General features: G+C 48.2%; 1 protein-coding gene across 4 annotated transcripts in view; it reads right to left on the bottom strand.

Moving 5' to 3' along the window:
• Nucleotides 1-13,135, bottom strand: part of TM9SF4 (transmembrane 9 superfamily member 4) — a 26,242-nt gene extending 13,107 nt beyond the window's left edge. For all 4 annotated transcript variants that reach the window (XR_008469046.1, XR_008469047.1, XR_008469048.1 and 1 more), the window contains exons 1-8: nt 13,046-13,135; nt 6,864-6,977; nt 3,624-3,723; nt 3,038-3,206; nt 2,828-2,957; nt 1,688-1,811; nt 727-845; nt 475-586 (exon numbers count right to left, since the gene is read on the bottom strand). Coding sequence is in view for 1 of the 4 variants with exons in the window: in XM_054218825.1 (XP_054074800.1) it covers nt 475-586; nt 727-845; nt 1,688-1,811; nt 2,828-2,957; nt 3,038-3,206; nt 3,624-3,723; nt 6,864-6,977; nt 13,046-13,135 (958 nt within the window). In the remaining 3 variants the exon portion in view is untranslated. The remainder of the gene's footprint in view (nt 1-474; nt 587-726; nt 846-1,687; nt 1,812-2,827; nt 2,958-3,037; nt 3,207-3,623; nt 3,724-6,863; nt 6,978-13,045) is intronic.

Raw genomic sequence — 13,135 nt, 5'->3', positions numbered from 1 at the left:
TCAGAGGCTCCTACACAGCTGTGCTGCTCTTAACACTGTGCAACTACACAGCTCCCACCAACACACAGTTCTGGCTAGGAGAGGAGGCCTTGAGTCATCAGCCATCACCCACAGCCTTCAGCAAAGACAAAAACAAAACCCCAGGGAGTAGGGAAGGCAGTATTCTAGCAGGAACAGGGCACCGTGGCTTTCCTGTGGTTTTTGTTTCCCCCTTAAATATGGACATCCAAGATGTGCGTTAACCACGTTCTATTCCCTCAACCACCCCAGTCAGAGAGCAGAAGTGGGTAACCGTCTGACCCCATGGGGCACTGCCTGAACCAGGAGATTTTGTGTGCTAATGTTTGTTTCCTGCCCCTTCTGATCAGGTTCAGATGTGGCCATATCCTCCCCAAGCCACCGGCAGCTGAGTCTTAAAGAAAGTTCCCTGCAGATTAATGGTAAAGCCTTCTTCACCCCACACATCTCACTCACCTGAAAGGAAAAAGACTACCACAACCGAGTTAATGATAGAAAACCAATGAATCTGGACGTCACTCATGGTCAGGTAGGTGTCCCAGCGGGAAGCCCATTTAATGTCACTTTCCTGAAAGAACAGTAAAGTTCTTCTCACACCAGCACACTCCCAATGTCTTCCACAACACCTCTGTGACAGACACTTGGAGCACCAACTGCCAGCCAGCCAGGGGTAGCCAGCTGCCAGCCAGCTTCCCATTAATCCCTCACCTCCCAGTGGACAGAGTAGGTGAAGAGCAACTGGTTCTCTTTAGAGGGATCTATTTCCTGAGGGGCAGAGCCTGTAGCTTCAGGCAGGGTGCACATACTCTTCTCATCAGCCTTCAGGTCTGTAAGGGAAAACATGGGACACGCTATGTCAGCCCTTCCCTCGAGGCACCACCTCTCCCACTGATCACCCTGGCCCCAAGTACCCCTGAGGCACTGGGCTGCAATTACAGCAGGGGAAGCATTCATTCCTTTCTCACCTGCTTTGCAGCTTGCAAAACTATTCTCCCCATCAGAAGTGGAGCACCGTTAACAAACTTTAGGCAAAGCTATGCATAAGGCTGGAAGGATAAAAGCCAGAGGCTCTGAAGCCAAGGATCTAGATCATGAACAAATCCTCTATTCCACATGATATGCTGAGAAACAAGACCTCTCCATCGCAGCCTGCTGTTGCCAGGAGAGTTGCACGGGATGATACACACGATGAGCAACTTCCCTTCAAGACATGACCTGTGTCGTGTTGGGCTCACTGAGGTAAGAGTGTTTTCCCCCTATCCATTATTTATAACATTCAGTCCCCCTAAAACAGTTCCAAACATTCTGTGGGTCTCCGGACTAGCACGTAGTATCCCAGTGGGGGACATCTGGGCCACAATAAGAGCTAGATGCCGTGCATGCTTCATGCTAGATGACACAGTACAAAAAAACCCAACCCCTAAACCCCAAACTCCAATCTTTTTATATGAATTAATTTTCCATGGACGGCACTTCAAGGATATCTCTCTATTTTTGGAACTTTCTTAACAACAAAGGGGTTTATTGTTCTTACAATTCAGACTCCCTCATTTCTCTACCTGGAGACCATAACAGAAGCAACAACTGGCACCCTGATACACAAGTGGCATTCAACTCTTGGCCCTACGGAGATTCTTCTCCTTTGCTCCCCTCCCTAAGAGTCTCTCACCTTCTAGTTTAATACTTTGGGGAATCACTTCAAAGCGCACAACCCTGTAGGTGGGCTCCTGGTTCTCTTCTACATCCTCTCTGTGGTAGTAAAGGATGAAGGAGAGGTGGTTGTGCAGGTAGAACTAAAACAGATTGACATTAAATAAAATGTTAGCAACCCAAGGGAGGAACAGGCAAAGTTTAGCAGCAAAAAGCAGCTTCAGTGTAGAAAACTAGAGTCCAACTGTTCCCAGATGCATTGTGCTACACAGCAAGATCAGGCTAACACCTTCCAAAGCTAAAAGAACAAGAGGAGAGAACAGAGATGTGGAAAAGGTAACACCTCAACCACTCCAGGCATCCGGGACAATGTTTCAGTCTATTTCTGGCCTGGAAAATATCATTATATCTCACATCTCAACCACACATTCAGCGGCACCAGAATCACCAAATTTAGATTGGAAAGACCTCAGTAGCTACAGCCCCGAGTTTCCTTCCTTTTTCTACCAGGCAGACATACATTACGCAGACTCTGTGGGGACCTACAGCTGTCCTAAGCTTGCGCTTTCAAAAGGCTCTTACATCACCTATTACATGACCAAAGTACAGTGTCCCCAAGCTGCCGCACCAGGTTCATTCACCCACAAGAACTTGGGCTCAAGCGTTCAGAGCTGCGTGTGCAACTGAACGCTGGAGTATGATAAACAGATGCATCTGTTAAGTCAAACAGATAACCTTAGGGCACAGAATCATTGAAAATATCTGCAGGAATACATGTGCTAAGTTCCCATTTGCAAACTTAAGCAGCTTTTCATCCGATAAACACCTGAATTATTTTGGGGTTTTTTGACAGAAGATACTCCAAGACTGTCAAAGATTAGCTAGCCTTTGGGGTACGCTGCCTTTGATCTGCTGAGGGGAAACCACTGCACAAGCTTGTCCAACGTTATACAGCGAGTCAAAGCTAGGACTCCTGGCAATTGTACCAGTAGTCCAGCACCCACCTCCTTCTTTCAATAAGGGACAGTTCTCTCATTTCCACTCTTTATAAAACCTTTTGGGGGCATTCCCAATTCTGATACTCTCTGGTTGACTTTTAACACCCTCTGACAGACACCCAGATCTCCTCCAGGCACCCCTCAGCATCTGGATTCTCTACCTTGTTACCGTCCATAAACCCGAGCCTGTATCCGTGCTCGAACTGCACATCCTTCTCCTTCTTCTTCTCCTCTTCCTCACGATTGGAATAAAACTCCAGCCGTGTTGCCACAGGGAGGTTATCAGCAATGCTGAAAACACAGATTTCAGATCAAATTTGTCCACAACACAGAATCCCCACCGACACAAACTCATGCTTGAGATGACTCACAGATGGACATAGTAATCTTCCCTGATGCGCTCAGCGATCAGCTTGCTCTGCTCCACTGTCAGAGTAACTGGCTTATTGGGAAGGTTGCACAGAACTTCACATTTCTTCTCCACATTCATGGAAACCTGGAAAGGTGTATTTACAATTCGGTCCCCCCGAAGAACCTCACCTGGAAAACAGGAAAATAAGGGCAGGGTTGAAGACTGCCAGGCTTCTTGCCACTCATCCCACCACTGGGTTGGCAGCGTACTGTGCAGCTGGAATGATGCCAGCAAGTCTCCTTTGCCACCACAGATGGAAGGATAGGACTGAAGGACAGTGTAGCTATTTTGTGGAAGCATCAAGCACTACTTATGAAGCAGGTTACATGCCCTCCTTCAGGAAAGGCATTTCCTCTTTCCGATATACGGACATCCTAGTTTGCAAACAGCCAGCATATAATAAATTAGAGGAAGCAGGCTCTCCACAAACAGTTTATTAGAGATGACATTTGCAATTGCTTTTACTCCTGTAAACATACCCTCAGGCAGCTCATAAATGGCAGCCCACTTACCGCTGGGGAACATGCTGTTCAACAGATACGTACCGAGATTCTCAGCCTTGTACGTTATCTTGGTGGGCTGGCAGAAGGGCAACGAGTAGTACTCATACGGTAGCTGGGTTCGCGAGCTGGTGAGCTTCACAGCCTGGAGGAAAAACGGAAGGATTATCCCCATGAAAGAACTCGGTTTCCTATCGACTCGGCATCAGCCAGATGCTGAAGCTTACTTCAAGACACCTCCCATAAAGCTCACTTTTGGAAGCTGTTAAATAAATAAATTTTAAAAAAATGAAAAAAGGAGACAGATGTTCCTGGGAGAGCTCCAGCTTTCTTTCCTTTTGCACAATTCCCAGCTGTACATTCTCTACGCTACGATTTAGTAGCAATTCATACACAAAGAGATGCACTTGGAGAAAGTCTCCAAGAGAAACACTTGGAGAAAGAAGCATGGTGGATTGGTTTCACAAATTTATGACTCAGCAGAGTCCTAAGAAACAACAAAGAACTCAAAAGAGATTCAAGAGTCACATTTCATACAAGACTGCAGTTATTTCCTAAAAAAAAATAAATAAAAAAATCATGTCACACTGGACCTAGAGGTCTGGCCTCTAGTGATACGAAGAGTTCAGCAATTTTTTTTCCCTATAAGGAAAGCCAGAGAGCCATCAGATTGGGAAGACAACGGTGGTGATGTCTTCCCACATCAGATGGTGACAAAACCCAAAGATTTCTGGAGAGTTCCCACAAATCACATGGCACAAGGGAAGTGCAGAGACATACCGCGAGAGTCAAGGCCAGAGCTGCTCCAAAAAACAGAAGTGTTTTGTAACGCAGCCAAGCTCATTTATTGGAAGAGCACTGGCAAACACGCTGACTTGCCTTATCACTTGAGGAAGCATTTGGCTCATAAAATCCCTTTGAGAACAGCCATTCCAATACTCCCTTCTTCTGGGAAGCTTACTGTAGCCACAGGCAAGTCTCATTTGCTTAAAAATAGCCTACGTCTGGCAGCCTGTGGCCAGAGAGCAAATTGTGTTGTGCTTCGAATGGGAGCAGCAAACCTCAGCATCCCCAAGGGTGATGGGTTTTGCTGAGACAGAGGCCACAGCTTTAGAAAAATAAATGAAATGAGCTATAAATTGCTGATGTCTGGAAACAAAGCCTGGCTTCCTCCTGTACGGGTGAAGCAGTTCCATCATTCACTACCAGCAATACTGCGCAGGAACAGCTCTTCAGCAAGCCTGGGTTGTAAGATCTGCAACACTCAAGGACAAACGCGTGAACCTGGAAAGGGCTTATCATAGATTTCACTTGACTTGAAGACACAACATGAGCAAACTGGGTAGAAAAGAAAATTGAAAAGGTCTGATTCAAACCACTTCTTTATTCTACCATTCAGCTACCACCTTATCTACCTGAAGTCATGGCTAACTGGTGAGGTCCCAATGGACTGGAGGGTAGCAAATGTAGCGCCCATCTACAAAAAAAGGCAGAAAGGAGGATCCGGGAAACTATAGGCCTGTCAGTCTGACCTTGGTAGCAGGGAAGGTCATGGAACAGATCATCTTGAGTGCCATTACAACTCATATAATGGACAAGCAGGGGATCAGGCCTAGTCAGCATGGGTTTATGAAAGGCAGATCCTGCCTGATGAACCTGATTTCCTTCTATGACAAGATGACCCGATTATTGGATGAGGGAACGGCTGTGGACATTGTCTACCTAGACTTTCAAAAAGCATTTGACATTGTCCCCCATAGAATTCTCATGGAAAAACTGGCGGCTCATGGCCTGGATGAGCATACGATCTGCTGGATCAAGCACTGGCTGGATGGGCGGTCCCAAAGAGTGGTGCCCAATGGAGTTAAATCCAGCTGGCGGCCGGTCACAAGTGGTGTCCCTCAGGGCTTGGTGTTGGGAGCATTTCTGTTTAACATCTTTATTGATGACCTTGATAAGGACATAGAGTGTATCATCAGCAAGTTTGCAGATGACATGAAGCTAAGTGGGAGTGTTGATCTACATGAGGACAGGGAGGCTCTACAGAGAGACTTGGATAGATTGGACCGATGGGCCAACGCTAACGGTATGAGCTTCAACAAGGCCAAGTGCCGGGTCCTGCATTTGGGCCACAACAACCCCACGCATCGCTACAGGCTTGGGGAAGTGTGGCTGGAGAGCTGCCTGGCAGAAAAGGACCTGGGGGTTCTAATTGACAAGTGGCTGAATGTGAGCTAGCAGTGTGCCCAGGTGGCCAAGAAAGCCAATGGCATCCTGGCTTGTATTAGAAACAGTGTGACCAGCAGAAGTAGGGAGGTGATTGTCCCCCTGTACTCAGCACTGGTGAAGCCACACCTTGAGTATTGTGTCCAGTTTTGGGCACCTCAATACGAGAGAGATCTCGAGGTGCTGGAGCGAGTCCAGAGGAGGGCAACGAAGCTGGTGAAGGGCCTAGAGAAGAAATCTTATGAGGAGCAACTGAAGGAGCTGGGACTGTTTAGTTTGAGGAAGAGGAGGCTGAGGGGAGACCTCATCACTCTCTACAACTACTTGAAAGGACATTGTAGAGAGGTTGGTGCTGGTCTCTTCTCACAGGTCATTAGCGATAGAACAAGAAGGAATGGCTTCAAGCTGCAACAGGGTAGGTTTAGGCTGGACATTAGGAAAAAATTCTTCCCAGAAAGAGTGGTCAGACACTGGAATAGGCTGCCCAGGGAGATGGTGGAATCACCATCCCTAAATGTGTTTCAGAGTCGTTTAGATGTGGTGTTGGGGGATATGGTGTAAGGAAGAACTTTGTAGAGTGGAGTTGATAGTTGGACTCGATGATCCCAAGGGTCTTTTCCAACCTAAATGATTCTATGATTCTAAAGGCTCACCCTCTATAAGCACTTTGAGAGTCAGTATAATGCTGGAGAAAAATCTCTCATTAAATTCACTTCAATTGAGAAAGAGGGATCTTTTCCCAAACAGAGCAACATCTTGAGGACTTTGGTGCAACTGCAGAAGGAATCTGGTAGAAGATAGCAGAAGCAAGAAAGAGAATCATGCTGGGAACCGCAGGGTAAGGTGACGACAGTGACCACTCGAGGGCTGCTCATCCCCAACACCCTACACGAATGTTGTGAAAAAGAGAAAATATCTGCCCCCAAAATTTTAGCAACAGGATCCCCCAATTTGACTTTCTAGTCCCAATTAGCTGCTATAATATAAAGACAGAAAAAAAACAAACCACAAGAAAACCCAAAACAAACCGACTAACAGCTCCATCCAAGTTCATCCTACCTTTATTTCTACAGGATCATTGCGGTGGAAGTTGATAGGAGCCACACCAGGTACATAGAAAGAGTCTGCACCGTGCAGAAACAAGAGCAAGAGCAGCATATATCTTAGCCTTTCCTGCAAAAAGGAGAAGGAACATTAATACAACAGAAACATATCAACAACATCAGAGACGGACAACAACACTGAAAGTGTTCATCCCAGACATTAGAAAGGCTGCACAGCCAGGTGATTAAACACAAATTAAATTCACAAAGCTATTCTTAACTTTGTTTTGTGACTCTCATCAAGTCACTTTCCACTCCACGTGTCTCTGACTCTTCATCTGCAATTAGGAAAACATTGGCTTTGTTCAGCCACAAGAAAAATGCACTTATCTGTAACGTGCTTCATCTAGCGGGCTGCCATCTGACTTTTCTACTCCCACCCATCCACACCTATATGTTAGAAAACACCATGGATTATTAGAGAAGAGGGCTGTAGCCTTGGCACTGGATTTCTGTCAACTCTGCCCATCAGGCGTTACCCTGTAGCCACTTATGGACTGATGCTCACACGCCGCTACCTGCAGTGGAGTAATTAGTGTAGGGTAAGGTCTGACACAAAACTAACCACTCGCTGTACCCAAAGGGATGGTCACATCACCGCTCCCTCCTATTCCACTCTTCTTTCCTCACCCCTCCAGGCCACAAAACAGCTCAGTAACATGGCAAAAAAGTGTTCACCCCTTTTTCAGGGAGCAGGGAGACAGGTCGGGCTGGAAGGTTCAATCAATTCCACAGGGACTCCAACACAAACCAGACCCCACACACCAGCAGCAGCAGCAAACCCTTTAACGGACTTTGCTGCTTCCTCAGTCCCTACCATTACCTCAGGTAATCCAGCCCAGCTTGAGCACGAGCAGGGGTGAAAGGAAAATTGAGCTTTAAAGAGTTATTAGACAGCAGCAGCTTGGCTGGATTAGAATATCAACTCTGGTATAATCTCATTGTATTCCTAGCTTCAGCCCATTCTCCTAAACTCCCTGTGCGTACGGCACTGTTGGAAAACCACAGAAAAAAAAACGGAGTCCAGTCTGGGACAACTTGAGCTAATGAAGCAGCAATAATAAACCCAATTGCTGCCTTCTGCATGTCCTCAGCAGGGCAGGCAGAATCGGTCTCTGTGACCTACTGTCCATCCACCTACACGCAGGAGCTCTGCAATCAGGGGCAGGGAGACAAATATAGAAGGGAAAGGAAAGAGGGAACATTCTCACCGAGTGAGATGGGCTTGGACTGGAATGAGCCACCACCCGCCTGGTGCCTGCTCTGGGTCAGCAGGGAGCGGGGTTCTGTACTACCCTCCCTCCCGTTAACATCGTCTGGGAATTAAACACGAGGAGAAAGCACGCCAAGCTTCAGGCTCCCAGCAGCCACCAGTAGAGCCCATCCCAAATGTCCAGCCCCAGCATGGCTGCTCCCTGGTGGCAGCGATCCACAGGGAAGGTGGAGGGGAGCTGGGAGCCATGACCCAGAGAGCGGCTGGCAGGAGCTCTGGGCACAGACACAGACCCCAGGGGACCGGCACTGCCAACAGCACCGCTCCTGGCTGGAAGGGGCAGGCTGCTACGCTGCTACAGCCACAGCACCTTTCTCAGCACGGCGCTGGATCACAGTCAGCATGCCCACAACGCCAGACTAAACATTCAACAGCTTCATCTTAACAAGCCAGGTGTGGACAAAAAGCAGCTGCATCACAGGGATCCTGCATCAGGTCAGGAACGGGGAGGAAAAAAAAAAAAAAAAAAAAAAAGAGAGAGAGAGAGAGAATCTGTGTTCATTGCCCTCACACCCCCTTCCTCTTCATCGCCTTCCTTTTGCCTTATTCTGAGGCTAGTAAGGTACATTTGGCCCAGACACCAGTGAGGGCCAATAGAGCATCCAGAATTACTGGCACTGAGCAGGATGAAAAAAAAAAAAAGTCATAAATATTGGCGTTTTTAAAAAATCTAAAATGTATTTAAGATGCAAGTGCTAGGCACCTACATAAAATGTGTTAATACTAAATTATTAGATACATCTTTTTTGCTTACAAGGGAGATTTTCAGATCTATTCTAAGCACAGCTCAATACAGTTACAACAGGCAAAAAGCCTGGGAAGTACTCTTTTTAAAATCGCTTGGACTTCAATACTGATCTACCTTGAAACAATGTGTGGCTTGTTTTCTGTGCTTCACTAGATTTTGTCTTCTCCGATCCTGTCAGCGTGCTCTGTGACTCTCCAACCAAGTAGGAAAAGGTGTCTCAGGCAGGTGAAGCACTGGAAGGAAAGAGCACTCTTGGCCTACATCACGCTCTACAACAGCCAGCGACCTGTAGCAATTATCTCGCTTCATTTGTCACCGAAGTGCCAGACATACACAGCACAGTATTGCTTAATAAAAACCAAAACCACACCGCTGCCATCCTTGCCCTGAAGAGCTTGCAAGATGAAAAGATAAGGACAGAACTTCGGAAGGAGCTCAGGAGACATGCAAGCACATAGAAGATGAAATTTTTGATGACACCTTTGGCAGAAATCAGCCTCTTTGCATACAGATGACGATGACTCAGGCAGCACCAGGCAACAGAAAAGACAAGGGGGGGACTATGGAAAGCCTTGCCAGGAAAAGACATTTGGTAGCAAAAAATGGGAACGCTGCTATGCAACAAGTTGGGGGAGCTTTGGAAGTGAAATTTGAAGGAAATGCCCAGCGCGGGTTTCTATCGCGGCAGCTCATGCCTGGCAGAGCACGTGCAGGCTGAAGCCAACAGCCTTCCTTATCAGGATCTTTGCTTTCGTATTGGCAGATGTGCTTCACCTTCTCCAAATGAAGGCAGCAGCTTAGCAATGACAACACAGACACATGCCAAAACATCTGCATAACTCATGACCAAGCAATCATCTCATTTGGGACATGCCTGCAAGCTAAGTTATCTCCTATGCAAGGTCAAAATTTGCAGGATGGAGCTCTGCTTTAGTTCAGTCACAGAGCCCTGGCGAGGCACAGGCTTCCAGCAGACAGGAGACACTGCCTTCACGGCCTTTACCAATTATTTACACTTAAAACACATCCACAAAAATAATCTCTCACATGTCAGTCTTGCATCTGAGGTGCCAGGTAATCGTGAGGTGCCAGGACAATGAAGCAACAAGTAGCACAACAAATATGCACAACTCCAGATCAAGAAAAACCCAGCTGCATGTAGACAGAAATAATTTGGAATGACTAAGCCTTATTATTTTACTATATGTGTACATGCAGACACAAGCTTGCAAAAGACCCCTTCTTAGGGGGATATGACATAAATGACAGAAGTAATCTCTTTCTCTCTCTCTCTCTCCCAATTTCAAATGTCACTATATTCCTTCTGCACACAGGACCCTGGCAGAAGTCACACTCAGATTTCTCTCTTGCACCAGGAGAACGCAGCCTGGGGAAATCATGGCACGAGAGCGGGCAGAGAGCGTCACCCCAGGAGCACCTGGCACGGTGCAGGCAGGACACTGCCAGCACTGCTGCAACCACAGCTACAAAACCACCCCTCGGAGCAGTGGCATCAGCCGCTCCCCCCATTGCCACATAACTTGGCACACCCGTCCCCTAAAGGCACCAGCAACTATCCTGAAGTCTGTGGGATTTCTCTTGAAAGATTTTGAAAATCTATTCCCATAAATAACTTCAGAATGAAGCACTTAGCTGTAAGAATAAACTAACTCAAACCTTCCTTGCAGCGATTCTAACACAGTATTTTTCGTCCTGTGCACAGCAAGGAGAACAGGTATTTGCACACAAACCCTCTCCAAGAATGTACTTCTGGATAATTATCACTAGACTTGATATTTGCAAACAATTTCAGGACACAGTTTCTCTGATTTATCTGATTTAAAAAGACTTAAAAACAATATTGCCATTTTCTACGAATTCACAAAAGGTTTACAAAACACGCTGCCAAACAGAGGAATCGCTTAGCTAAATCCCCGCCTGCCCAACCGTGAAGAGACCCTACAACGTGCATTTATGCCATTACCACGCACAAGCGTGTGCTCTACTACAGCTCGCGGTCCCCGAAGCTACCACTGCCAGTCTGAACTCCAACATTTATTTAAGGGAAGGGGGAAACGGAAGCTGACAAGAAGCTTTTCCCTGTGGCACTCTGCCAACACGCTCTAACGTAACCCAGAGGGCCCACAGCCGGGCCATTCGCATCCAGGACATCCCTGCCCAGGTTACCGACAAGCGTCTTCTATAGACTGACAACTTGGAGAAACCTTCAAGTAGTAGCAATTTCAAGCATTCTGCAAGCATTTCAATAGGGCTGGTACCGTATCAAGGCTGGTTTAGGCCTTAGAGTTCCATAATCCACATATGAACTTAAGAACACTAAATTGTACTTGCTCAAAGGGACAAAAAGGAAGTAGGAAGTGACAACGATGGCTATCACATAAATGAGATGATAGACAACATCTCATTTCTTTTCCACAGAGGGACATCAAACAGCCACAATCAAGAGCTTCTCACTTTCACAGACAGTTTTGAAGAAAAATGGGGAAAACACAAACTATGCAGAGCCATTTGTCCATCCGGATTCACAAAGCTCTGATATCCTGTTTAACTTACCGAAACTTTTTAATACGGTGACAGAAAGGAATGAAAAACATGATCCACTACTTTGTGGGAGGAAAAAAATCCACATGTAACAGAACAAACTGAAGCTCTCTCCCACACGTAACATTTATTCGACTCTCAGGCACATTAACAGGACACGCACAGTGCTGACGGCACCTGCTCTTCACCCCCTCCGAGGTGCCAGCCTGACACTTGCCCCTCTTTTTCGAGGGCTGCCTTGTTAGACGTTCTTGACAACTGTTTGGACAAGCTCATCTTTATTGCATGTCTGCCCAGCTCACCCTTGCACTCGGAGGAGCCACTGAAAGCTTTTCGAAAGGAGACAAGTGCTGCATTCACATTGATTTCAGAGAGCTCCTTTGACACCAGGAGAGCTGTTAGCAGTCTTCTCTGCCTTTCATAAAAGAGGAGGCTACAAGGAAATTCCCAGTAGGACCATCTTCAGCTCTCAAAGCCAGCTCAGACACTCCCTCCTCCCTGCCTGGGAGAAAGCCAGCAGAGTATGAAGATGCTTAAAGCAAAATAAATTAAAACCTCCGCTCCTCCAATCTCCTTTCCAGTTTCTGCCAATCTTTATGCTACATGAGTCACCTCACATCCCACACCCTGGCCAACAGCAACCTTTGTATCAGCACACATCATTTATTCATACAGCTATTCTTACGACACATTATCAAGGAAATATCCTTCGATGAAAGCAAGGAGGAAAATCCATTTTTCTACTACAAGACTGCAGGCAGATACTTAACGTCTCAGCAGCTCATCTTCTCCTCTGTGAGGTAGCACCGATGATCATCTACCTTAGCACATTCCCACCAGAAACACCTTCGCTATCCAAGGACTCGGGGAATAACTCAACAATAAGAGAGATGCCAGGGGGGTAAATCAGCTGCTCACACCCCAAGTTGATAAATGCTGCCAAACACTTGTGACAACCCCACGCAACGCGAAAAGCCTCTTGACTTGGCGCAAGCACCTGGTTCGGGACTACACTTCCCTTCGAGAGAACCGCACGGGGGGGAAGAGGATGGACGAGAGCCCCCGCAGCCCCCGCTCACACCACGGCAGAGACCCCCGGCCCGGCCCCGCGTCCCTCCAGCCCACACAACGCCGTGAATCGTGGAAACTGAGCCGGTTTTGCTGCTGAGGGAGCGCGGAGCCCGGCGGTCACCGAGCACCGGCTCTGCCGCGACACCGCTCGCCCCTGCCCTCCTCCGGTGACACCGCCGCCCGCCGCCCGGGCCGCGGGGACACACCCGGGGCGGCTACAAGGCCCCAGGCGGAACCAGGGCCCGGCGCACTCCGCGGGGACGGGGCGAGAGGCGGCGCGGGGCCCGGCGGGGTCTGCGCGTCCCTCCCGGCGCGGTGCAGGCCCGACACGGATCCCCCTCACAGCCCCCCGCGCCGGGGCCGCCACCGGGCCGCGCCGCCTGCCCGCATTGGCCGGGCCGGGCCGTGGAGGAGGAGGAGGCGGGCGGGACGCGGAGCCGCAGCAGAGCCGGGCCCCGCCGTCCGCTCGGGCCGCCGCACTCACCATCGCCGCCGACGCCGCCATCTTGGATCCACGTGTCGGGGAGGACGTCAGCGGAAGTGGCGCGCGGTTGGCTGCGGGGCTTATCGCCAT

The sequence above is a fragment of the Rissa tridactyla genome, chromosome 12 (assembly GCF_028500815.1).
Source record: "Rissa tridactyla isolate bRisTri1 chromosome 12, bRisTri1.patW.cur.20221130, whole genome shotgun sequence".
Classification (NCBI taxonomy): Eukaryota; Metazoa; Chordata; class Aves; order Charadriiformes; family Laridae; genus Rissa; species Rissa tridactyla.
Note: the sequence above shows the minus strand (reverse complement) of the source record. Positions and strands in the feature narration are given on the sequence as shown.